Source organism: Hylaeus volcanicus, chromosome 4 (genome assembly GCF_026283585.1).
Source record: "Hylaeus volcanicus isolate JK05 chromosome 4, UHH_iyHylVolc1.0_haploid, whole genome shotgun sequence".
NCBI classification, from domain to species: Eukaryota; Metazoa; Arthropoda; class Insecta; order Hymenoptera; family Colletidae; genus Hylaeus; species Hylaeus volcanicus.
The window spans coordinates 29939337-29963630 of NC_071979.1; the positions used below are offsets into that span (position 1 = coordinate 29939337).

General features: G+C 48.7%; 6 protein-coding genes across 9 annotated transcripts; 3 read left to right on the top strand and 3 right to left on the bottom strand.

The window, feature by feature from the left end:
• Positions 1–99: 99 nt before the first annotated feature.
• Positions 100–3207, bottom strand: LOC128875626 (platelet glycoprotein V-like). Of its 3 annotated transcripts, none has more exons than XM_054121368.1 (7): positions 2760–3207; positions 2411–2561; positions 2049–2120; positions 1831–1974; positions 1373–1760; positions 997–1256; positions 100–920 (listed from the first exon to the last, which is right to left on the bottom strand). In XM_054121368.1, exons 1-7 carry the CDS (start codon positions 2992–2994, stop codon positions 503–505), a joined length of 1668 nt encoding a protein of 555 aa, XP_053977343.1. In that variant the 5' UTR covers positions 2995–3207; the 3' UTR covers positions 100–502. The 3 variants fall into 3 exon arrangements, with proteins under 3 accessions (XP_053977343.1, XP_053977345.1, XP_053977344.1); XM_054121370.1 differs by having other exon boundaries at positions 2658–2896; XM_054121369.1 differs by having other exon boundaries at positions 1831–2120; positions 2658–2896.
• A 120-nt stretch (positions 3208–3327) lies between these two features.
• Positions 3328–4392, bottom strand: LOC128875644 (uncharacterized). Its single transcript, XM_054121401.1, has 3 exons — positions 4270–4392; positions 3707–4012; positions 3328–3624 (listed from the first exon to the last, which is right to left on the bottom strand). The coding sequence occupies exons 1-3, from the start codon at positions 4289–4291 to the stop codon at positions 3566–3568; spliced, it is 387 nt and encodes a 128-aa protein (XP_053977376.1). The 5' UTR covers positions 4292–4392; the 3' UTR covers positions 3328–3565.
• A 197-nt stretch (positions 4393–4589) lies between these two features.
• LOC128875638 (uncharacterized) lies at positions 4590–8092 on the bottom strand. Its single transcript, XM_054121388.1, has 4 exons — positions 6234–8092; positions 5661–6167; positions 5213–5512; positions 4590–5134 (listed from the first exon to the last, which is right to left on the bottom strand). The coding sequence occupies exons 1-4, from the start codon at positions 6388–6390 to the stop codon at positions 4905–4907; spliced, it is 1194 nt and encodes a 397-aa protein (XP_053977363.1). The 5' UTR covers positions 6391–8092; the 3' UTR covers positions 4590–4904.
• LOC128875619 (cilia- and flagella-associated protein 43-like) lies at positions 7201–14076 on the top strand. Of its 2 annotated transcripts, XM_054121356.1 has the most exons (16): positions 7201–7337; positions 7412–7583; positions 7660–7922; positions 7987–8341; positions 8420–8762; positions 8832–9109; positions 9177–9748; positions 9817–10039; positions 10106–10452; positions 10518–10638; positions 10701–11029; positions 11107–11288; positions 11349–11959; positions 12027–12446; positions 12522–12623; positions 12687–14076. In XM_054121356.1, the coding sequence occupies exons 1-16, from the start codon at positions 7312–7314 to the stop codon at positions 13005–13007; spliced, it is 4665 nt and encodes a 1554-aa protein (XP_053977331.1). In that variant the 5' UTR covers positions 7201–7311; the 3' UTR covers positions 13008–14076. The 2 variants fall into 2 exon arrangements, with proteins under 2 accessions (XP_053977331.1, XP_053977332.1); XM_054121357.1 differs by lacking the exon at positions 12522–12623 and having other exon boundaries at positions 13824–14076.
• Positions 14077–14209: 133 nt separating this feature from the next.
• LOC128875624 (transferrin) lies at positions 14210–17404 on the top strand. Its single transcript, XM_054121366.1, has 10 exons — positions 14210–14410; positions 14608–14837; positions 14907–15210; positions 15280–15620; positions 15737–15987; positions 16073–16305; positions 16411–16690; positions 16756–16817; positions 16897–17162; positions 17233–17404. Exons 1-10 carry the CDS (start codon positions 14305–14307, stop codon positions 17323–17325), a joined length of 2166 nt encoding a protein of 721 aa, XP_053977341.1. The 5' UTR covers positions 14210–14304; the 3' UTR covers positions 17326–17404.
• Positions 17405–17569: 165 nt separating this feature from the next.
• Positions 17570–20098, top strand: LOC128875628 (uncharacterized). Its single transcript, XM_054121371.1, has 9 exons — positions 17570–17988; positions 18059–18168; positions 18227–18397; positions 18464–18548; positions 18626–18874; positions 18941–19102; positions 19175–19387; positions 19452–19627; positions 19707–20098. Exons 1-9 carry the CDS (start codon positions 17692–17694, stop codon positions 19891–19893), a joined length of 1650 nt encoding a protein of 549 aa, XP_053977346.1. The 5' UTR covers positions 17570–17691; the 3' UTR covers positions 19894–20098.
• The last annotated feature ends 4196 nt before the right edge of the window (positions 20099–24294 follow it).

Genomic DNA, 24294 nt, shown 5'->3' on the forward strand with positions numbered 1-24294 from the left:
ATCGACGCGATCAACATGTCACGAAAGAGATAAGTTGCGTTAACCGAGAGGTAACAGAGGCTCCAGATAAGAAATCCCGTTGGAAGGGGTATACCAGACTGAACCGGCATCGGCAACGAGAAATAAATTTCTTTAAAACTTTAAACAGCGATAACGACGTTATCCGCTGGCAATATTTCACGCTCGACTGCCCTCTGTCTCCGTATACGCTTCAAAAAACTTGTCATCGAAACAAAACACAAACGAACCGAGACGTAGAACTTTGTTATCGCTGCGAAGCAAGCGAGCGAACAGCGAATACGGTACGTGGATACGATAATCTCTGGTATATTAATAAAAGTTTGTTGTTCGAATTCGCGATCAGGACTCATCCCCGCCACTATTTGTTTTTTTCGGCTGTTCTTGTCGAGCGGTTCGTATCAGTTCACCAGTACCGAGAACAAATTTTCTACCCGTGATTTGCGTGTTGTTCATTGACGATTTTTTAACGCTACGCGCGGCATTACTGTCCCGAGACAGAGTCTTTCGATGGGAAATCGTGTGGTGGGCCAGGAGGACCGGGAGGCTGACCGCTGTTACCCCCGACGTGGTCGACGGGGATTCGCGGGGCTAGACCTCTCATCGAGGCCCACTGACCCTCGCAGAGCTCGTGGAACGTTAAACGCATCAACGACTTTCCTCCCAAAGTGCCGGGACCCCTGCATATCGCTCCAGCACCAAATTCCCAGGCGCCCACGTTCTCCGTCGCGTCCGAGGAGCCATTCGTGCAGGCTAGGTACTTTTTCTGCAACCACATGGCCAGGTAGGAGGCTGCGCAATCGCAATGCCAAGGATTCCTAGCAAGCCGGAGCTGCTCGATGTGGGGTACGGGGTCCAGTATTCGCGGCGGTAACGAGGACAGGTAATTGGATTCCAGTTGCCTGACCAAGTAAATTAATGTATTACATTCCCAGAACCAAATTTCGACTCGTCTTTCACTTAAACTCTTTCGCTTACAGTTTCCGTAGATTGGGCGTGTCCTGGAATAGCTCAGGATGCAGTATTCTCAGATGATTCGAGTGCAGAAACAGAGATGTCAAGTTGGTTAGCCCACGAAAAACGCCACGCGATAGGCTTTCTATGCCATTGGAGTAAATCACCAGCCGCTTCAAAGACCCGGTCGTTGAGAACAGTCCTGGCGTCAAGGTTTTTATTTGATTATGGCCTAGCTGAAGCTCTTCTAGCGCGAGCAATCCTTGAAAGGCGGACGGGTCGATCTACGAGATAAGCGACGAAATGTAAGAAAGACGATTAGATCGAGACTGTAGCCCTCTTCGTTAACGATGCTTCGATATGCAAGAATCGAGCAGCCATGTATAAAGGAATCATTTACCCGAGTTATCTTGTTGTTCGACATCTCGAGAGACTGTAGCTGTTGGAGAGGAAGCAGCAAACCATCGGATATCGTCGCGAGCTGATTGCCTCTCGCGTTCAGTTCCCGAAGCGATGTTTGACTCCGGAACACCTCGTCCGGTAGATCCTTCAATCGGTTCTCTTCTAGACGAAGAAACTTTAGGTTGACCAAATCGCTAAACAAGTCGATCGCCAAAGTCGAGAGACGATTTTTTCCCAGCAAAAGTTCCTCGAGCGTCGTTAGACCGTGAAATGTTCCCGATGCTAAGCTCGTGATGCGATTGCAGGAAAGATCGAGCATCATCATCGAAGTGGTGCTCAAGAAGAGGCTGTCCGGCAGAGTTCTTAATCTATTGGAAGACGCGTCGCTGCGTCCAAGAGAAAGTCATAGAAAACGCAATTTTCTCAACGTTAAAAATTGACTAGAACGTCACTTACAGAATGCGCAGATTTCGCATGTTCAGAAATTGAGACCGATGCAGCTCCCTGAGCATGTTCTTGCTCAATCTGACGTGCGTGACGGCATGCAGCGAGAAGAACAGATTCAAGGGAAGGTGTTCGATCGAATTGTCGCTGAGGTCTCTGAAACGATCCAGCGAACGGAACCCTTCGAGATGAGAACTGTTCCAAGGGTTATCGATCGTGTCTTTACTCACAAGTGATTCAGTCGAGTCATATCCAGGAACGTATCCCTGTGGAGTGCCGTCAATCGATTCCCACCCAGATCTCTGAAATCACCCCTCCGATTTGGAAACTGGATTTCCTCGCGTTTTGCCAAAGTTGGGCAGCGTTATATTACAAAACAAAATCGTTGCTACGCGATGTCTTTCCAAGTATTTTATCAACGACTCTCTCGTCGTTTATACTCGTGACCTTGTTCGTAATTTCGAATTATACATACGCGTTAACGTGAAAAACGATTATAAGATTATATAACGATATGATTACATGATTATATAATGATGTAATCATAGGGGATAATTCTGCCCATCTCTGGCAAGATCTTAACTTGGCTTACAACTTTAAGACGTCCCTCGGAACAAGCTGCGCGGCAGGAAGGTCCAACAACTCTTGCCGCCAACAGGACACAGTTTTCATTTCCGGCTGACATCTGCACGGTCCCTCCGCGCAAATCTCCCAGTCTTCTTCGGTCACGCCCATCTGCCAAACTGAACGATCCGCGAATCAATCTCACCGGAAACGAGTCGAGTCGAGTCGAGTCGAGTCGAGTCAAGTCGATTCGACGCAACGAAACTTATACTTACCAGCAGCGATGGGGACAATTTTACTCGAATAGTATAGCAAATGTGTGACAACTTGTTCGCGAGATTTGAGGATAGATTAGAATTTTGCCCATTTCTGCTTACCAGGTTGCTCGACGGCCCTGAGTCTTCTCTCGAGACGCGACAAACGACTCTCGAGTTCCTCGAGCAGCGTCGGAGCGAGATCGTCTTCCGTCTCTGACACCCTCGATCCAGATGTACGCCCGAAATTCGATTCGGAGGGCGCGCAATCGCGAGAAGTTTCCGACCATGATCGAGTCTCGGGCAGCTTCGTCGAGAGAAGGAGCAAAAACCATAAGCTTCGATCGGCAGTGATCATTCTCGAGGACTAAATCGAGCTACCTCCTTCGACTCGTCGCGAACCGCTCTCGACTAGCTCGCGTTAACTATCTATCTCTCGTCTTCCGACCTGCATCCTCGTTAGATGTCACGCTCGGCATAAACGCTCACGTAACGATCGAGATTGACAAACAATGGCGAAACGGCCGCGATAGATCGACCGCAATCTTTTTCCCCGCTATTTCTGTCTTCCCTGCTACGCGACATTCTTTGCTCTTTTTGCGGTGTTGACTTCATTTAAAATTGAACAACTCGTACCCCCTACCCTTCTTGTGGATTTGTTTAAACAGGCAAGGACTGACAAAGGTTAAGCTTCTTGTTTCTTTTTCTGTTGAAGAGTTTTATTTTCGTTAAAGCTAAAGCCAAAATGAAAGCTCGATTACATGGACGGCGAATCAAATGATTTCGAAGCGCTGTCGGTCGGTAGTCCGTCGCGACGCTGCAAGTCGGAAAGCGAGTCCAACGTTTTATCGCTTTGGGATTCTTCGTCCGAGCGTCGACGCGGCGAAGGAAGCGGACACGCGAAGCGGGTAAGGTTTACCGGCCATGTCCTAACCAAGTCTTTCGTTCTCGGTCCCAGGACACTTGCCCTTGTCCTTCACCGCCAGCTCTGTAGGGATTGAAAGAAATTTAATTTTATTGAAATAATTTGTCGATCTAGATAATATCCATATCCAACATCGAGGACTTACTCGTTCCCATCTCGCAGTTGTGAACGTCCAAAGCGCACTGCGAACCGAAGGTTCTAGGTTTGTAGTTGGCATCGTTCGGGTCGTGAACGCAAATCGGCTCGTATTCGGTTCCACACTCCTTCAAGCAGTCTTTCTTATTTTTCTTAGCCTCTTTGGCTGCCTTGACGGCATCCTTGAGGTCCTTCGAGGCTGTCGCGGTCTCCTTGATCTCCTTTGGTTCCTTAACTTGCTTGGGGGTGGTTGTGGTCGAAGTGTTGGCGTACGCATTCTCGACGAGAAGCGCAAACGCGCACGCGATAATCAACGCTACGAGAAACGATCAGCGAAAAATCAAACTTACAATTACCGAAACGTCTCGTTTGATACTCTCGGACGACCAACGTTAACGCGCGCGTAACCTCGTTTCAATGTCTCGAGGAAGCGTCTCTTAAGCGGCCTCAATTTGGCCATCCATTAAACGATCATCCGTCCCCTCGTCGTCACGGGACTCGCGCGAATCCCACGTCTCGACGACCTTGCTTGCGTATCCGCCGAGAAACGAAATTCGAATAGATTTTACTTACCCACAAATACGACCGACCTCATGGTCGCTATAGTTTGCCGATAGTCTTCTTCTTGGTTAACGAGTACTAGTACGATAGTATTCTTGCAACAATATTCGTGTACGAAGACGCAACGACTGAAACGTCGTCGCGTCTCGCGATGGTGCTTATAAACGAATACACCCCCACCAAGTTCTCCTGTTTAGAGAACTCGAGAGGATCACGTAGCAGCAATTTTCGAAATTGTCCGTGCGTCCGCTCCTCGCCGAGCGAATTGGTAACTGCTGCGATTTCGCTGGAACTGGAACGAAGTGGAAGGCAAGAGGGAAGATTTTACGAGACGCGTTTAATATCCATTTATTCGTTTCACGGAGAACAATGGCCGACGTATCGTCGACGCCATCGATGATTGAACTATTGTAGAATCTAGAGACTAGTACATCGCTAATAAATAAATACGATATATAAGTACGGTAGCGTTTGGTTAAACGAGAATAATCTGACCTGGAATTCGTTTCAAGAATCGAGAGGAGCGTGCACCTATAAAGCCCGCTCGCCGAACTTTAAAGGTGAGCATCGTTCTCCGTTTAACCGAACGCTTCTGCAAACGTATAAATACGCGAAAAAAGTAGACAATCGCGATGCACGAGCTAGCGCTAAGAGTTCGTTCGAACAAATCGCGTCTCTTCCGAAACATAGGTTCTCAGTAAATCGGCGTAATCCTGCCAGGTATCCCGTTGGCTCAAAGCTCCTCGCGCTCGACGTTCGAACGTTTCGTAGTCCAAAGTGGAACGCGATCGAGTCTCGTTCACATTTCGATACTTGTCCATAGCGTTGCTCACGACCAACGTCAAAGCGTTCAATCCATCCGAAAACCTGGAATCCGCTGGAAAGAGAAACGGAGAAACGTGAGAGGATGAAAAGCATATTCGCGATTAAAGAACAAAAGAATTTGTATGATTACCATTGAGGAAACGACGTCCCTCGTCGTCGTCCATGTCTCCCTGACTGGTCTTCTTGATTTCGAGCTTGGGAATGAAGAGCAGCAGACAGATGACCGCGATAAACTTGACGATCATCTTGAAGATGACCAGCTTCAAGAGAATCTTGGCCAAAGTAAAGGCGTTCAGCTTGAGCGCGAAGGGCCACGAGAAATCGATCGACGGCAGCGTGAACTGAGGCGTCGCGGATACTCCGTATGGAGCTCCGTGTTCGTAGGTAGCGCTGGGACTGTACCCAGACGTCGGCGTCGGCGGGCCGTACGCTGCAAGGTCGGCGGAGGTATTTTATTATCTATTTGTTCTTTTTTGGTGCATAGATACCAAGCTGCTTATGTTGATGTGATAAAGTTATTTAAAAAAAAAAAAAAGAAAAAAAAGAGCGCGAAAGCAATACGATACCTCTTCCCTCACCTTGCTGTGGCGGCAAGTATGTACCGCCGGAGTAGTCTCCGTAAGAAGAATGAACGTTGGAAGGTACACCGTACGAGATCCGAGGCGGCTGAGGCTGCGGCTGCGGTGGTCCGTAAGAGTTCTGAATCCTGGCAAAGTCACCTGCCATCCGCGTTGGAAGAGAGTATGCGTCGCTCGGGGCCATCGAGAAAGAGTCTCGATCGATCGATCCGTGAACTATCCGCGAGGACGTCGAAGTGCTCCCCGAGTCTTTTGGCGAGTAAACGGGACCTAGCGTGTATTCCCTTCTGCGCTGAGAGGATCCAGAACTGCTCGCGTCCGCCGCGACCACTCCTTCGCGAGGATCCGTGCTGGTCCGAGAGTGTCTCCACGCTTCGAGATAACTGTCTTTGGACCACCGCTGCCTTCCGCTCTTCCACTCGACGCCCTTCGACGATTTCGGCGCAGGCGAATCTTCCCATCTAGCCTCCGGTTTACCGACAACGACCGTGCCGATCACCTCTTCGTCTGTCAATTTCAAATTAAATATGCAGATAGTCGATACAACAATTATTCAACGTTTTTTCAACTCACGAGCATCGTCCTCCAACTTAGTCGTCGCATTCCTGACGGCGTCGTCGATCGTCGAAGAGGTCCTCGTCGAATCTTGACCGCTGACAAGGACGGAAATCAACAGCAGCAGTCCGCAAACGCGAGCAACTCGCGAATCCTTTCCGACCTCCAAGAACATTCTTAGCAGGCTCGAATTCTCGTTTAACACTAATCCTAGTTAAACCTCCGAAGGTATCGCGCACGTTTCGAACAACCGAAAATGTCGTCGGATCAAACGATCCTCGAGGCTCGAAGTTTTCGAGTGACGACGAACCATCGAACAAGGGAACATCGAGGCTTTTGCCCTCCCCTCGGATGCGTCTTCCGCATATTAAACGACTAGCGGTCTTCGGCCTATATTCGATCTTCGATTTCGCCGCGTATTCGATCGTGAGTACAAACAGATTCGTGCGCATCTCGAATCCGCCGCGACCATCGATACGCCGATCTTCGACTTCCGCGAGTTTGCACAGATATCGCGAGAAACGAAGTAGAGGCAAACGTTGACGACTGGTGAAAAGCATATCACGGATAACGTTTCGTTAAAATCACTGTTCGTTCGAGTAGACTTGAACAACAACATAATCGAGTGTTTTCGATGCCCATCAAAAGACACCTTGTCGAGGGGTGTCGAGCATCCATGCGCAACATGTTGGCGCCTCTTGTTCTGCTCGCAGAGATATCGTCTAAACGAAATTCAAAGTAGACGCATGATCGCGAGAAGGCGTCGGCCCATTGATATGCGTTGGACGAGGTTCGCGGTAACGGTCACACGACTCGTCGAACCTCCTACGTTCGCCGCGATCCACTGGCACACTTACTCTCATCGCCCGCATTCTTGCTTCGAGTCGAGGGTTTATTAGTCGTAATGGTCGTTCATAAATCGGCCACGACGAAAGTGAAATTCTTCGTGGCGAATTTACTACCGACCGCGTAGTCTCTGCGGTGTGATCGATAGACGGCTAGGTTTCCCAGCAACCACAGGAAAGGAGTTCGTTTCGTTGCCGTTATCGAGAAATTCCACCTCTGTTTCGCGTCGACTGTGTTTACGGACAAAACCATGCGGTTTACGACGGTCGAGCCATCGTACGTATTACCCAAAACATCAGAGTACCATAAGAGAGTACGTTTAATTACTTCGTTCTTTATGGTCCGCGTAGGTGGGCGATATTTGGAAAGAGCCGCGACATCGCGTACATCGGAAGGGACGCGATCGGAATCGTCTCCGGAATTTACGCGCGTTTCTTCGACGCGAGAAGCGGAGAGTCGCGAATCGAGCGGTTCGATGGCCACGAAAGAGGAGACGGCGCATCCTGCATCGCAGGACACTCGGTGAAATTTACTCGTTTGCTTCAGACGTTACAATAAATCAGAGATCGAGACTAAACGTAATTTTCCGCGTCACCAGGTAGCGTCGATCTTTTCCCTGGTGGAAAGGAGACCGAATCCCAGAATCTCTATTTTCGGTTATCCGTCTATACAACGAATAGCATGCTGCGCAAACAGTAGAGATGCAAATGGATACACGTGCTGCGCATTCACAAGCACCGAATATCTCCTCGGACAAACTATTTATCCTGACTGTCTCGTAATTCTTTGGCATTGGAGAACCGGCGATCGGGTGATCACGATAGACGCGGGAACGATCGACCTTTGTAGCACGACAATCGCGTGAGTTGGATCATTGATTCATCGTAAACATGATTTAATTTATTCTTCCCCCGGTTCTCTATAGTTGTTCTAACGATTCACCCCAGCTGGTAGGACGACTCGCGCCAGACAGTGGCACTCTCTCCGTCTATCGTATTCTCGTTTGCTCCAAGATCGTTCGACTGTTTCCAATCGAGGTTGCTATGGACTCTAGCCGCAAGCCAGTCGCCTTCTCTTGGTCCACGGGAGGGACGTTGCTTCTATGCGACGAGTTAGGCACGATTTGGTCCGTCGACTTGGACGAGAATGAAAATCGTCGCGTGCAAACGATCGTTCAAGCCTCGTTTCGTTCGCAAAGGAATCCCGTACTGGTGGCTCACAAGGGAGGTGCGTTGATCGTCCAAGTTCACGCAGAAACGGATCACAAAGTTCGAGCAACGGTAGATTCTCTTCCAAAAACTAACGCAAACTTTATATCAAAACGTTATATCAAATGTTCACCTTTGTCATTTCCGTAGTTTTATAGAAAAGAGTCGAAGGAACGCAGCGAGAATTGGAGCGCAGTCTGGACGACTTTGCTGCCGTCGTACCCAAGCTGGGCGCGGAGTCATCCGCACGACGACAAGATTTTGATCCTCGGAGAGAACGGCGAGATATTCGAAATGATTTGTTCGTCGCGCGACAAACCTCCGCGGCTCGACTTTTTGCTGAGAGAAGGTTCGAGTTATACAGCGATTGCTCCGTTCTCTAATCAATATCTCGGAGCTATGGGTCTCTCTCAGCGACTGGTCGTTCTCGATACGTTTACCGGAAATGTCGTCACCGTAACAAAACACCTGTCGTTGAAGCATCACGGCGAAGGTCGGTGAGAGAAAGAAGCGATTTATTTCTGGATCTTTTTAATCCTAAACGAAGCGAATAAATGTACAGTGGTCTGCTTGATCTCGCATCCATCGACGTCGATTTTGGCAACGTGCAGCGCTACGGGAAGCTGCGTTTTCGTAGACGCTTCCGCGCCCTCTTCTCCGAAGATCTTGAGCTGCGTTCACTTGCAGAACGAACCCTTGAATCGCATGAAATTCTCAGAGGAAGGACGAATTCTCGGTGTTGGGTCTTCTCAACCGGGGCGGTTGTTTCTCCTAGTCGCGACGAAATGCTCTGGTGAAACGAGCATAAAAGTCACGGCCACGATAATCGTTCAACGAAAGGTAGGAACGGTACAGATACGACGCTGTAGGTCGAATTTCCCTCCTCGAGGCTATTATTCGTTGTTAGATAGTCGACTTTCTTGTTTACGAAACGGAGGAGCGCCGCGCGGCCAAAGTCTTGGTTCTCGTCGAATGTTTCGATTCGAAGGATTCTCGAGTCGGGGACGAGATCCTGGTGTACTCGTCGGAACTTAACGGCGCTTATCGCGAGACCGCCGATCGTGCGATAAAGCTGACGGCTTCGTTTGAGAGTCTTCTTTATGGCAGAGAAGGAAGTGGAGAAATATTTGGAGCACCTTATCTGTCGCGGCAGCTACATAGAATTCAGTTTAAGGCAAACTTTAGCGACGCGGTCGTTTTGGATGCTCTTCCCTCTTTACACCTGACGAGGAACGTCGAGATAGGCTTTCATCGCACAGGGACGCGTAGCTTCTCCCGATTCCTCAGCTGCGGCTACGACGGATTGATCATTTTGAGAGACGCCTCGGAACCGCAACGAGTGTTGGCGGTATTTGTTGGGCATCACAGAACCCAGGGGGGCACTCGATGCGCTGCGATCGTCGGCGACTCTGTCGTTTCCCTCGGCAGGAACGGAGACCTGGTCGCCAACAGGCTACGTCAGCCATTCGTTCTTAACCCGTAAGTGCGGCTACTTGTATTTGTATACAGCGTAAACGAATGCCAGTTTTTCTTTATCTTTCGGCTAGTTCCAACTCGCCGGGCATTTTTGTGAATTTGATTTCGGATGAGTCTGCTCGGAGTGAAACAGGAGGGACGAACAACGGAGGCGAGCAAGAAACGATAGCCGCCGATTGGTCAACGGAAACCTGGATGGAAGCAATAATGCGCGACAAAACGATGACCGAGAAAAAGCAAGACCTATCGGCGCGTCTCTCGATTCTTCGCGATTTAAACGGGATAAGATGTCGCGTGAGTACTTGTTGACAACGTGGCTGAAATTTTCAATAGCAATTGATATTCTAACGATCGCGACAGGTAAAGACGCTGCTCGATTCGAACGAGAACGAGTCATCGGATGCACGGCTACCGATCAGCGCGTTCGATCTCGATCAGGCAGCTCGAGAATGCAAGTTGATAGAAATGAAATCGATACAAGAACAGCTGATCAAGGACTCCGAGGAACGCATCGCGAGTCGCGAACGAGCGATTTCCTTTTTGCGTAAACGTTTCGTCGAGCCCTTGCTCGTTCTACCCAGAACCATATCCTCTATATTCGGTGAATCGAAAGTCGCCAACTATCCCCTCGTGAAAATCGCCTCAAGAGAGGCCGACCATCGATCCTGGTGTCGATTCTCCATGGAAATTAGGGAGCTCGTGTCCAGGTAATACTTTATTAGTTGTTAGAAGTTTCTTATCTAACCGAGATTTTTTCCCATTTCCTGTTCAGATTCGAGGAGGAGATTTCGGCTGGTACACTGAAAGAACAGACTCCTTTCTATCCCTGGCGCGGGTACGTGGATGTTCTTCAAGCGTGTGCTGTCGCGGAGGAACGCGAACTCGATTTCAAGGTACATTCGATTGATTTCGATCGATTTATGATGCAAGTAGTTACTTGTTCTTTTTCGAGAAGATTCGATTCAACGAAAATTTCGAGGAGACGCGATCCGCGAAGAAGAACGAAACTAAAATGGCGATCGAACGCGTCGGGAAAACGCGTCGTTGCGTCGACGAATTGAAAGAAATGTTTCTCGTCGATGCAAGTTCGGACATCCTAGACATTTCACGGTGGCGCGGAATCGAAACGGTCGACGACTGCGACGACTTCCTTTCGCCTTGCAGCGAATCCATAAACCCGAAGGAAGAAGAGGACTGTCCCCCGGTAGAGGAAATTTGCTCCAGGACCGTTAGATTTCGATTGCAGACGCTGGAGCAAATGATGAACGGTGTCCTCGAAGTCAGGTAAGCTTCGTCGATGGTACTAGAAACTTTCATTTTTGTATCGTAAGAATTATTACGTTTATTTCGAAACGCGCTAGGTTAGAGGATAACGCGAAGAGGTTCATCCCAAAGCCCAAGTGTCTGGGCCAAAAGGACCCTTCAATTTACACGAAGAAAGAAGTCGTTGCGATCGAGTCGTACGAGAGGGAAGTCCGAGCACGGGAAGCTTATCGATCCGAATACAGGTCGATGCTGGAAGATGAAATCGAGCGTGTAAAAGGTGCTGCTCATGGTTTTTAGCACTTTGCGTTTCTCGACTTAACAACGTTTGACGTTCCAGACCAACTCTCGAATGGTGGGAAAGCGTTCGACGACAAACTTGCCAAACTCGCCGCGGAAAAGATTCGAGTAGAGAGATCCGTGCTTCTGGAAAAATTGTCCAAGGTACAAATGATCATAGGACACCGAAGGATAGCTCGACAAAGACGCGAGATCCTACGCGTTACCGAGATGGAACTGATTCCCGCGACGAAGCAGACGCGCAGCCTCGCCGAGGAGTGCGAGTTGTTCGAGGCTGGCATCGTCGAGCTGAGAAACCGGTACGAAAATCTCCGCAAGCGGGACAAGCTGCTCGAAGGGAGATTTCGCGTAGAATTCGAGTCCGAGTTGAAGCAACCGATGGTGGATCATCTCTTCAGGCAATACCGTCGAAGGCCCAGAACCGCGGGAGCCGTTTGCGGAACGTCTCTCGTGTTTCTCGCTGGACTCGCCGAACGTGTAATCGAAGATCGTAATCGGGAATCTCAGATTTTACCACGAGAATGGCAGGACTACTTGAGGGCATTGGAAGCTCTCGACGCGGTGCCGGACAGCCTGCCCTCTCGGATAGACCCCTGTCATTGGCGCACAACCTGTCGGCTGAGAAGACTGAAGGTGGAAGCAGAGATCAAGGTGGACTCGACAATTTTCACTTTTCTTTGTGCGAATTAAACTAACTCTAACAAATCAAACCTTCAAGGTCAGGAGCTGCGCGATCGAGCTAGCGGAAGCGGAACAGAGCCTCGCGTTCTATCGAAAGGCCTGTCTGGTCGGCCGAGCGACGGTCAATCGACGCAAAGAGACGGTGCAACGCCTAGAAAAATCGTTGGTCGATCTGACGGATGACAGGGAAGTTCCGTTGGTTCTGAAGACTGGGCAGCTACAGAAACAACCTCGCGGCGACTCGAGTTCCGAATGGGAAGAGGCTATTTTGATTCCGCGACGAGAGCTCGATCGCGTGAAAGAAGCTATCGTAAAAGCCGGAGAGCAAAAATTGGCAGCTCTGCAACAGGTCGCGAGGCTCAAAAGAACCACGTCTCTCGAGGAGTGGCGACACAGGCTCGTAAAAAAAACCATGGAAGATTTGCAGGAAAGCCTGAAGGATCTTTCGAGCGTCAAGGTGATTTACAAACTCGTGGACTTTTGTACTCGCTAAACGACTCGTTTGATTCGTTGTATCCTTTGTGTTTGGCAGGTAAGCAGAATCGTGCGAGAGTGCGTCGATCGTTATCCGAGCGGGACCATACCAAAGAAGGAAATGGAAACGCTCGAGAAGAACTTCCGTGTGCGACAAACAGTGAGCGACTTCTAGAAAATAACTTTATCGCTGACTCGCAAATTAAATCGTATCGCCTTACAGAAACTCGAGGAGGCGATGGAAGAAGAAAGGGCTAGATTGCGACGGATCGCGAACGAGGCGCGAAAGTGGCGAGAAACGAATGCAAAATTGGTCCGCGAGATCGAACGGTCAACGACCGAAAGGGATAAGCTTGTTGTCGCGACGCGCGATCCTCTTCGCTCGAAGGCCGCCGCGTTTCAGCGAAAAAAGATGCGAGCTATAAGACGGAAAACTCGTCTCGCGCAAACAATCCGCGATAACCTCGAAGAATTGCTGGTTTTACACAGCAGGCTGGAAATTTCCAAGCTCAAAACTTACCCAACGTTGAGGTTCAAAATTTAACTTGAAAACCGATTACATTTTATATTTTTGAAGACAGTTAATTTCTCCATTACCTATTCCTAAGGTCAGCGCTGTTGCTAGGTAATCGTGCGAACGTTTCCAGTTTATTCGGTCGATTATATCATCCGCGCCACGGTAACGTCGATCTCAGAGATTTATATTCACAATATACATAGATTAAAATCGGAGAAATAATGTTATGGATGTTTCGACAATTACATTCACTGGAAGAGTAGAGCACGTCGGAACGAACAACAGTAAATAGAAGGTCGGTCATTCGACCATTATTCGTGCGATTAATCTAACCTCGGTTGATCTGGGAAGTCCCAGTCAACGTATGGTAAACGATCTCGATTAGCGGGATTTCCACGGGACGGTCGTGTTTTCCTCTAAGACAGATATCCCCTTCGCGATAATGCCTTTAGAGCCTCGTGGACCAGAGGTCAGATCAGTTATCAGCTGTTGTTTTCGTCAATGAAACGTATAATAGCGTCGCATCGAAGAGAGTAGTTTCTTCGGTTGGCGTTGCAACCTTGACACGCAGCGAATCGCACAGGTCGTTTGCATGCAGCTCGTCGTTCGATGGACCAATCAGCGAACGTCTACTCTCAACATTTGCGCGGTCGTTCGTAAATAGGGATGGATTCGAGCTCGAAAAAGTTCACTTTTGTTTCGTGCAAATAACATTACAACTTGCACTCTTTTTCGTTATAAAAATAACAAGAAACAAATAAATAAATAAACGAGTTTGACTCGAGAATTGTTTTCAAAGAACTGTTTTTGCAGAAACAGTTTACGTTAACGATAATTTTGCAGATACGCAATTTTGATTAATGTCAGGAAAGCAACGGGATGTCGAGTACATACCTTGTACCATGCCGTTTGTCCTAAAGAAATCCAACTAGTTGGGGACTCGATCCCATCGCTAATCGTAAACCATGGAGACAAATAGACCCGGTTGGCCGAAGGAGGAAAAATAAATTTAAAAAAGCAACGCGATTAACGCCGTGAATTCCGAAAGAGGCAGACTCGCGAACCGACCAGATGTTCGCGAGAAAAAGAGAGGAAATGACGATAGGAGAGAAAACGATAGCCGCGTCGAGGTCATCAGTCTCCTCCTCCGATTACTCCCTCCAGGTAGGCAAGAACGCAACAAAGAAAAATACTCGCTCCTATATAAGACCGGTGCCGGTGTTTCGTAGCTCGTGTATCGTATCGCGACTTTTCCAAGCGTTCGAACATAGTCGATCCTCTACTTTCGCCTACCCGTTGCGTCGATCGTTGTTCGCCCCGAGCCATGCGGTTCGGATTTCACGCCTCGCTCGTTGCTTTCGCGACATTCGCGATCGCGAGCGCATCTTTCGTCGCTGCTGGGACAAGCGGTGCTTCTCCTGGCCGAATCTGTAAGCGAAGCAACATCGGTTCGCGTACTCGGGCTCTGGGACGTCCCCGAAAACGCTGTAACGCGAAAACGGCTAATCGAATTAGATCGCATCTCCTCGATCACACCTAACGACGTCGGCGTCGACAAGCCCAGAGCCCAAGTACTTGCGATATTTCTCGACAGTTCTCCGTTAATCTCGATTTTGTTCACGGACAGTTACGATATGCGTGCCCCACATATACTGGGAGGAGTGCGCGGAAATGATCAAGGAGTCCGCGGTTAGAGGGATTCCCATTTCGTGTATCTCTGGACGCGATCGGTTGGAATGCATCGATAAGGTTGGAAAGAAGGAGGCTGATGTCGTAGCCGTCGATCCGGAAGATATGTACATGGCGGCGCAGAACAACGAGTTGGCCGCGAAAGCGGGATACAACGTCGTCGAACAGGTGAGCTGTCGGCGAATCATCAAAGCTCGAAAAAGGAATCTCATTTCTCGATTTGGCTTTGCTCGTTAGGTGAGGACCAAAGAGGAACCGGACGCGACCTACCGATACGAAGCCGTGAGCGTGGTGCACAAGGACTTGCCCATTGACAACGTGCAGGGATTGCGCGGACTGAGGTCCTGTCACACCGGCGTAGGACGAAACGTCGGGTACAAGATACCGATCACCAAACTTACCGCCATGGGAGTGTTAAACAACGTTCACGATCCACAGTATTCGGCGCGCGAGAACGAGCTGCGCGCCTTGAGCTCGCTCTTCTCCAAAGGATGCTTGGTCGGCAACTGGTCGCCCGATCCCGCCATCAACCAAAGACTCAGTAAGCCATCGTTCGATTTCCCGACGATTATGCTCGCGTCTAACTAATGCCATCGATTCTATTTCACAGAGGAAACCTACTCGAACATGTGCGCTCTTTGCGAGAAACCCGACGTCTGCAACTACCCGGACATTTATTCGGGATACGAGGGTGCTCTGCGGTGTCTCGTCCACAACGGTGGCCAAGTAGCCTGGACCAAGGTGATCTATGTGAAGCGTTTCTTCGGCTTGCCTGTCGGCGTCTCCCCGGCGGTTCCCACATCCGAGAACCCCGCAGACTATCGATACTTTTGCCCCGACGGCAGCAAAGTGCCAATCGATGAGAACACGAAGCCGTGCACCTGGGCGGCCAGACCTTGGCAAGGATACATGACCAACGGTGGCGTCGGTGACGTGCAGGCGTTGCAAAAGGTACCGCCGATTAACCCGTTCGAGTTCAATTTCCGAAACAAGTACACGAAAGATCGAGTATTCCAGATCTCTGTTTCTCGATTCGTTACGACCGCTTCACTTACCAATTGTCGCAGGAATTGACGGATCTCGGTAAACTTGGAGAACAAGAGAAGGCACCTTGGTGGAAGGACATTATGCTTTTGGACAACAAAACTTTGGCCGTTGCAGCACCACCCGTGTCGCCCGTGGACCATCTCAAGAGCTCGAAATACTTGGACGTGATCGAAAGGGATTCCGGATCCGTCGGCAAACGCGCCCGCTGGTGCGTCTCGGACCAAGGAGCTTACGAGAAATGCCAAGCTCTCTCCAAATCTGCGTTCTCGAGGTGTGCAATCGTCGTAAATCTTGGAAACATTCTCGAAATACATCGACAGCTTAATTTCGCCTCGATTCTTCTTCTCGTTTCGCAGAGACGTAAGGCCGAAGCTAATGTGTTCGCTCGAAAAGGATCAGGACGCGTGCCTGAAAGCCCTCCAGGAGGACAAGGCCGATATGACGGTGGTCGAGGGCGGTACGGTTCTCCGAGCGGTCAAAGATTTCAACGCCATACCTATAATCGCGGAATCGTACGGACCAGGCTCGACGGAATTCGGCGAGAGACCCGCGGTCGCGGTTGTCAAAAAAGGCACTATCACCGGATTCGGTAAGCGGTGCTTACGCGTTCTTTCCTATAATTCGTAGGCGTATCGATGCTCGATCGTCGAGAGTCGTTGTTAATCTTTTACGTGTTTCATTTTACGCGACTCAGATGGTTTGAGGGGCAAGAAGTCTTGTCACAGCGGATACAAGGGCGACTTTGCCGGTTGGGCGGCTCCCGTAAATACATTGAAGAAAAAAGGACTGATAAACTCCGAGGACGACACGGAGGACTTTTTCTCGGGATCCTGCGCGCCGGGCGCGCCTATCGATTCAAAGTTGTGTCAGCAATGCATCGGAAACTCAGCATCGAACAACGATCAACTTCAGAACGCGGCCAAGTGCAAACGTAACGGCGGGGAAGCCTTCAGCGGTGGAAAGGGAGCCTTAGCGTGAGTAGTATCGAGTACACTTTTCAATTGTTGTTCGAACGATCGTATGCAAATGTCGGTTTCAGGTGCCTAAACGCGAACAAGGGAGACGTGGCGTTCGTACCGCTGACCGCTTTATCGAGCCTAGGTGAGTACGGTTCGTTCATTGGAAACTCTCCGTTGAAATTTCGCAAGGATGTATTCACGGTGATTTCGTGAATTTTCAGAGGAAACGAATCGGAAAGAGGGCAAGGAAAGTTCGGACTTGGTGCTGCTCTGTCCCGATGGCGGAACCGCGCCTTCCAACGAATGGCAGCGATGCAACTTGGGCGTCGAACCCCCCAGAGTGATTCTCAGTTCCGCCGGAAAATCTGTGAACGCCCTGGATGAACTCACCCATGGCACATTGGCGGCCAGTTCTCTGTACGCGAAACGACCGGATCTCTTGAATCTTTTCGGCATCTGGGCGGGCATGTCCGACGCGCTGTTCAGGGTAACGTCGAGATTTCCGACAACCGCTTCGATCGACGACGAGCTTTCTTAACTCTTTCCTTTCGTTTCAGAACGACGCCAAGGGTCTCGTCTCCATCGACAAATCGTGGAACAAGTGGAACGAATGGCAAGAGACGCAACGTAGCAACGGTATTATACCTTGACTCGTGTAAACGACCGCTCGAACGAGCGCGACCTCGTTCCTTTCGTAAACATGTTTAATAAAACGCTTTGTAATAGCCATTTTTCTCTTTACTATTATTATTAATCTTTCGTCCAAAGCCTCCTAAATGCATGGAAATAAATCAGAAACCGTTCCGTGTCGATCGTTTACAAGGACGCAAACAAAGCAAAAACTCTGTCCACGAGTCGGAACGAACAAGTTTGTTGACGTGTGTTACACCAATCGGAAATCGGAACGCACGTCTGCGACGACACGGACGAAATCGTTTGTACGCAATGATCGTTTCCCAGTAGTCTCGCGATCCCAGTACCATTTAGAAAGCGTCGATTCAACGTCGTAAACGAAGATGGACGGACGCGTTCAACGCACGATGCTGTCCAAGTTGTCGGTTAAACCGCGAAACACGCCCACCGCGAAAACAGTGTGTCCGTCAAAAAAGATTTCAAACGGAAAGGAAAATACGTTTCACGGTACCAATTCCACGGCTAAAGACTTAAACAAAACTAAAATCTTAGAGGTGAAAACAAAGAACGGATGTCAAGCGGCACGTGGATGTCCCTCGTCAAGGAGAGCGTTCGCGACAAAGAAAACTCCGTTTCACATCCATCGCGACCCGGATATCGTGTCCAAGAAGAACGAACGGGTATGCGATCGAACGACTCTTTTTCCAAGTTTTTAGTTTGCGTGGTAACAACTTTTGACCCATTTTTTAGACGCATGAAAAAATTCCCGCGCCGAGTCACATCTCTCGAGTACGTTCGGTGGATGACGAAGCATGGACCTCGAAAAAGCCTTTGCCGTCGAAGATACCTCGACGCGTCGCGTAAGTTTCCGTTCTATGCCTTCCCTGGAAATGTAACAACGACGGTCATCGTTTGCAGGTCGTGTTCTCGGTCGTCGAAAGAGACAAAATGCATCGATTCGATCAAGGTCGCGACCAAGCAAAATGGAAAATTCGTATCGTTCGAAAGTCAGATGCGGAGTCTAAGTACAAAAGCTCAGGGAATTAGAAATGGGATCAATAGAAACGAATTCAAAACTAGGATGAACAGGTACGACCGTTCGTATCTATGTATGTCTCTTGAAAGAAATTCCATTGGTTTTATTTTTTCTAACAGATGTTTGCCCTCGAATACGCGATTCGACAACATGATGACCCCCACCGATGGAGCTACTCTGCCAACGTCGTTGATTCCTCTCAAGGTTTGCGTATTCAACCGTTTGCGTTTACTCGGAGAAATGTAACAATTTTTAAACCGATAAACCGATGCACGTTTCAGGCGATGGTCCGCCGTGTGAACCTTGTGGCTTCCCCGAGCAGTGTACCCGTGGAAACAGAACAGCTGATGTCCGAAGCGATGAAATCTTTACCCCCCGAGCTGTACTACAACATGGAGTATCACAACGAAACGCCGATCGTAGAACTGGAAAGAGAAGAACGATCCCCGAAACTGTCGGTGAACTTCTTGAAACGGCACGTCAACCCCGAGCAGAGAAGACTGGTGGTGGCATTTCTGATAAATCTAGGGGTAAGTACGAGAACCGGTGAAAAAGCTTTTCCTTGGATCGACTCGAACCGATTTGATCGTTCGTAGACGCACTGCCGATACCCGTCCTACATTATCTATCAGGCGGTGAAGATATTCGACGCTGCGATAGACCGAATGTCTGTGAAGACATCGTTCATTCAATTGACGGCCCTGGCCAGCTTGTGGATCGCCCTCAAACAGCACGAGATCTTTCACAGGTTACCCTCCGTAAGCGAGTGCCAGTCAAATTTAATCATTCCTTGATCTTTATACTGCGATATTTTACATTTTCTTTTGCAGGCTTCGAAGGTCTTGGCCCTCGCCAAAGATTTGTACATCCATAGAGAAGACTTGCTGAAGTCTTACGAGCGAATGATCTTGCTGACTCTGAACTTTGGCATAGTGTTCGCCGACGCGTACTCGCTTTTGACCTTTTGCTTGATCAATTTCAGACGGTACTTTGACGTTTCCGAAGGGATGACCAAGCAACTCTATTACTGCGGTGGATACGCGGTATGGCGATTCCGATTTTCATTTATTCTAGATAGAATTCTTTTGCATTTCTCCGCTCTTCCAGATCGATGTTACACTGTTGGACGAAGAGTTTTGTCGAACGTCGGCTGGAATAGTCGCCATCGCGGCATCCGAACTGGTTCTCGGTTTGCTTCTCGACGACGTCGCCAAAAACCCTCGTCCTCGATGGCTGTTCTGGAGGGGTATACTCTACGCTGGGTCTCCCCGTTTTATTGGCAGGTCGGTTCTTTTCTCTACAATATTATTTAACAATCCGTTTTCTTTCAACGAACCCGTTTTCCGTGTTCTCTTTGCGTAGGTTTCAAACTGACGAAATTAGCCGATGTCGTGTCGCGATGGCGAAACGCATCATTGATTCCGATAACAAGCACTGCGTTTTCGAGGTCGTGAAAAAGAAGTATAGCCGTAGCAAGTACTGTTCCGTAGCGCAGTTTTTTATAGAACGCGCTAATCGTATTTCGCTTATGGAAATTTGTCACGATTAAATGTGTCTTTTATTTATTCGCGATTTTAATTGTAGAACAATCCATGCGATATTTGTTTATTTAAATATTCGTTACTTTCGTTATATATATTTGTTTATTTATTTATGTATTTAAACGAATGTCAAAGATTTACGTTTATGCAAATGCTTAGTTGGACGTACAAATCCATTTCTTAAAAGCAAATACATTAAATTTATCATAAAGACTTCCCTCGTGTAGTTTATTTTAAAATTATTTAAAAATAGGTTTTCACGGGGTAAGCGATGGTATCGCCATCTCACGGCGAGAGGGTCGAACTAAAATTCCGACCTCTGATCAGCGCACCACCGGGAGAACGCCCAAGTTTGTCCTCGAATAGTTCCCCCTTTCACCGCTAGATCGCGCCATTTACACGGCATTTACCGACACCTATCGGTACATTACCATCGTGTCGGTAAACCGTTATTTAAATGGCGCCATCTAGCGGTGAAAAGGGGAACTATTCGAGGACAAACTTGGGCGTTTTCCCGGTGGTGCGCTGATTGGAGGTCGGAATTTTAGTTCGACCCTCTCGCCGCGAGATGGCGATACCATCACATACCCCGTGATACGAGCGCGGTAATATATAGGTCGATTGTCGGGTTTAACTTACGAATTATATTATAAACCGAGAATTAAATTGATCGGCGAGGTTTAATTTAGGTTTTCTAGGCGGTATAATTCTAGGCGGTACATATTCTTTACGTTCCCTATATACATACTACATCTTACTTGATCGATCATTTGGTAATTCGTTGAGGATTTATTGAAAGAAAATCGTTCGATTTATTGAAAAAAACACGGAAAAGTGTATCGAAATACATGTAGAATTATCGCCGACAACAAGGATAACGGCTTAACGATCGTTAACGAGTTTTACACACGTACTACGAGAGAAAACATCGTTAGGCGCTGAGGAAACGGCTTCGAAATCACGGATCCGTGGTAGCGTGAGAGTCAAAAAGGAATTGAGCGTAGGCGTGAAGCGATGCCTTTATAGGAATACGAGAATCAACGTGGAAACTTAATTATTCGGGTTATCGTGCGCGTGTGCGTGTGCTTTCGTCGAGTGTTTCATCTATTAGAAAATAACGTTGACCTCATCTCTTTCGACGCGATACGAAAAGTGTTTCAGCGTCTTTAGAACGATTCGATTCGTTCGACGCTTATCGATCGTGCCAACTATCCGTACCTTTTCCAGGTGAAAATTAATACGAAAATAAATTGAACCTAACACGGTAACGAGGAAAAAATGCAGAAGAAAGTGACGTCGGAAACATAAACATCTACCGAAAGTTTCGCGTAAATACCGCGACCGTGTTCCCCATTAAACGAATCGCGAGGTTGTGCTATTCCGAACGCAGCGGGTTTTTACGGCCTACTGGCTGGAATCACTGAGATTCTCCCGTTTGTTTTCTCACCGCATGAAACGAATTAGCGCCCGATTAGTGACCGAACCCTTTGGGAGCCCGAAAAAATTCTCACGGTCCAGCGTGTATCGAGAAGAAAACTGGTGAGAAAGCAAAGAACGAAACGGTCGTGGTATATATTTTCACAAAGTCCGTTAAGGCATCGCCAACCGATCGGGGAGATCTACATAGGTAATTTTCGCCACGTCGCGTTGCGTGCTTTTCTGAATCCTAATCCTGTCAGGTTAGATCCTCGAATGCTCCAATGTTATGCAACGCGGCGTACAGATGGTGGCACCGTAATTCTCGTCTCTTCGATCGCTTCCTATGAAATGTCAGTGGTAGACAACGCGAGATGCTCCGAGGTAAAAGACATTCGTTCCCCCCACCCCCCCCACCCCCACCCCGGCCGCCCGTCCACTTCGAGTGAAACGTTTTGGTTTCGGATGAACCAGCGAAACGAGACAAAGAGTATAGATACCACGCGGGACACTTCGTATAACGGTGTACACGGTCTGCGTCGTGATATATCTGACGTCGGTGTTACGCAACCATATATAATCCTAGATTACAGCAAATTAGATTTTTGCCCGTGGTGCACTTCTATCCGAATCATATATGGAGGCGCTTGCCCTATCGGATAGCCATCGGGCGCGAGCGATCTGGCATGCGCGGCCGTTCTCGTGAATGGGCACGGCTCGTGGACCAAGCGGCGGCCGTATGAATGAAATAGTAAATATAATTGACAGAAGGGCAGGCGTGGGCAGGCCAGTCAGAACAGGCAAGCAGAAACAGGCGGAACGAGGTGCAAGACGGGAACGGCGTTTTATACGCGGCAGGCGTAGGATCGAGGTCATCGCCTTTCTATCATCCGAAGAGCCTAGATAGCATATTTTTTCTCTCTTCTTTTCAACGCGTTTCGTCATCGTCTCTTCCAAACGTCCTCGACTACTGTTCCTCCGGCGACGCGTCTCCGGCAACTTCCGGACAACCCTTGGCTCGACCAACGTACCAGAGGAGAACGAGATACATCTTTTTCGTCGAATAATCCGTTTCCGGAAACGAATTTTTCTCCTCGCATCTAGGCGGTAAGTGGGAATCCCCTGTAGGTCCTGCATCGTCGAAGCATCGCGCGACAACGAGGAGACAGATCCGCCCTCGGCCGCGGGTACTGGCTGGAGAACGTCGAAGGAGAACGCTGCGCCAGTTCTTGGTCGGTCGGTCTGCCTTTTCTCTCCTCCCCCTGGTCCCCGGCCCCCTTCCACCGTCCTACAGTCGGAGTCGTCGAGTGACGACCAAAGACGGTAGGAAGGTACGGTTTCCGGTCGCCCACGCGACAACCTAGCCGGAGCTCTCTCGCGTCAGCCAGCGGTGTTGTGAAAATTCTCTCGATTCAGGTGTTCGGACAAGCGCTCACGGAGTGGTAAACCTGGCGCAACACCCTACCTCCGCGGCGGAGGGGCTCGACCGGGGTGGGGCATCGCCAAGTCAAGATGGAGAGAACAATTGCTGGACTTTTATTCCCCGTGGAACGATCTATGCGTTTAACGAAATAAAGACAATTTTGCGACGGCTACGTTGCCTCGAGCCGGTAAACGAGTCGAACGCCACGTTCCAAAGAAATCGGTGTAAAGGAAAAATCAAATATTCGTCGATCGTTTAACTTAGATATACGTTTGGTTGCTCCTATAATTGTAGGAAACGAGGAAACGAAGCATCGCCCAACGTGCATTCGGTTCCTCGCCAACAGCGGACGCAGAAATGACAGATACTACTACTGGCGACCCAAAGTACGCGAATTCGAGAAATCCACCCTTGAAACCCGAGATAGTAAATACAAAGACGGCGTATAGAAACGGTCGCGTTGCAGCTCCAGGTGCCCAGAAATTTTCACGGAATCCACAACATCCAAAGGGTAAATATCGTTTAGAGTAAACCAGGGAGCATCGAGTGTCAAACGGAATAGATTACGGTTATGGGTTACTATCGGTGACATTTTAGCGTAGTTTAAAATAGTGCTGAACGCATTCGTATTCTATCGGCGATAAACTTGTCATATTTAACCTGTCCAGTCGCTATCCCTAATAAAAAAAATAGTCCCGATTATCCAGTGTCTCACCAGAACGACAACTTTGCTGATGTAATACGGCGCTGGACCGTAAAGTCCGCCGGCGATAAAAGTGGCATTTCTCCTGGGATCGCGTAGAAAACTGTATAATTACACGCGACACGGTCACCGCGACCATCGGATACGATAGGACTCGCGTATTTCGTTTCCCATCCCGATTGGGCGTTAGAGATGTACTTTTACTCTGATTTTTCTTATCTCTGCTTTAAATGTATTTTACAATATAATTAAGATTGTATTACATCGTGTATTTAAGCGAACGCATCAAGAGAGCAGACCGCTAGGGGTTGATTCGAGCCATTGTGATCGAACGTTTACGCCGTTGTTGCGCGGCGGGACGTACGATTAATGATACGTTTCGTACTCATTTTCGTCCATTGTCGATACGAAATCGATTACCCTGGACTCGTGGACGAGTTCGAGCGCCATTAGTTAAGATCGGAATAAATTTCAGGTGAAAGTGGTCTAGGGCCCAAAGGGTCGATCGATCCTGCGGGTGATAAATTTACCTGTCAATTAAGTTCATTTCAGGTTTCGGACGTTGGAGAAAATGGCTCCACCGCTGGTGTTCAACGGCCGTAATTAAAACCACGTGGTCTGTGTCGTTTGTAAACAAATGGTGCCACGCGATCGTTTGGTTGCATCAGCTGTTCTCGCGGCGTAATCGTACACAAAATGATGTATTACGCTTTTTTTCGAGAAACCAACGTTGTTTAATTCGTTAAACATGGTTGTTTCCACGAAGCGAAACTGCTCGGAAAACAAGAATCGTTACGAATTACAGCGCGTGCAACAGGTATCGTCGGGCCGAGAACCAAGGAAGCAGAAGCCACGGAGGAGCCCGAC

Excerpts from the sequence above, each read along its gene's own strand:
- LOC128875626 (XM_054121368.1), bottom strand. The coding sequence starts at position 2,994 with ATGATCACTGCCGATCGAAGCTTATGGTTTTTGCTCCTTCTCTCGACG. Across the intron at positions 2,562-2,759 it reads CAGGGCCGTCGAGCAACCTG|TTTGGCAGATGGGCGTGACC; the intron begins GTAAGCAGAAAT and ends CGGATCGTTCAG. Across the intron at positions 1,761-1,830 it reads ATGCGAAATCTGCGCATTCT|CGACGCGTCTTCCAATAGAT; the intron begins GTAAGTGACGTT and ends TCTTGGACGCAG.
- LOC128875619 (XM_054121356.1), top strand. The coding sequence starts at position 7,312 with ATGCGGTTTACGACGGTCGAGCCATC. Across the intron at positions 8,342-8,419 it reads ATCACAAAGTTCGAGCAACG|TTTTATAGAAAAGAGTCGAA; the intron begins GTAGATTCTCTT and ends TCATTTCCGTAG. Across the intron at positions 11,289-11,348 it reads TGAAATCGAGCGTGTAAAAG|ACCAACTCTCGAATGGTGGG; the intron begins GTGCTGCTCATG and ends TTGACGTTCCAG.
- LOC128875638 (XM_054121388.1), bottom strand. The coding sequence starts at position 6,390 with ATGTTCTTGGAGGTCGGAAAGGATTCGCGAGTTGCTCGCGTTTGCGGA. Across the intron at positions 6,168-6,233 it reads TAAGTTGGAGGACGATGCTC|ACGAAGAGGTGATCGGCACG; the intron begins GTGAGTTGAAAA and ends TGAAATTGACAG. Across the intron at positions 5,135-5,212 it reads GGGACGTCGTTTCCTCAATG|CGGATTCCAGGTTTTCGGAT; the intron begins GTAATCATACAA and ends TTCTCTTTCCAG.
- LOC128875628 (XM_054121371.1), top strand. The coding sequence starts at position 17,692 with ATGGACGGACGCGTTCAACGCACGATGCTGTCCAAGTTGTCGGTTAAA. Across the intron at positions 18,398-18,463 it reads TTCAAAACTAGGATGAACAG|ATGTTTGCCCTCGAATACGC; the intron begins GTACGACCGTTC and ends TTTTTCTAACAG. Across the intron at positions 19,103-19,174 it reads TCTTTCACAGGTTACCCTCC|GCTTCGAAGGTCTTGGCCCT; the intron begins GTAAGCGAGTGC and ends TTTCTTTTGCAG.
- LOC128875644 (XM_054121401.1), bottom strand. The coding sequence starts at position 4,291 with ATGAGGTCGGTCGTATTTGTGG. Across the intron at positions 4,013-4,269 it reads GAGGTCGGTCGTATTTGTGG|CGTTGATTATCGCGTGCGCG; the intron begins GTAAGTAAAATC and ends CGTTTCTCGTAG. Across the intron at positions 3,625-3,706 it reads CAACTGCGAGATGGGAACGA|AGCTGGCGGTGAAGGACAAG; the intron begins GTAAGTCCTCGA and ends CAATCCCTACAG.
- LOC128875624 (XM_054121366.1), top strand. The coding sequence starts at position 14,305 with ATGCGGTTCGGATTTCACGCCTCGCTCGTTGCTTTCGCGACATTCGCG. Across the intron at positions 15,988-16,072 it reads TCCAAATCTGCGTTCTCGAG|AGACGTAAGGCCGAAGCTAA; the intron begins GTGTGCAATCGT and ends CTCGTTTCGCAG. Across the intron at positions 16,691-16,755 it reads GGTGGAAAGGGAGCCTTAGC|GTGCCTAAACGCGAACAAGG; the intron begins GTGAGTAGTATC and ends TGTCGGTTTCAG.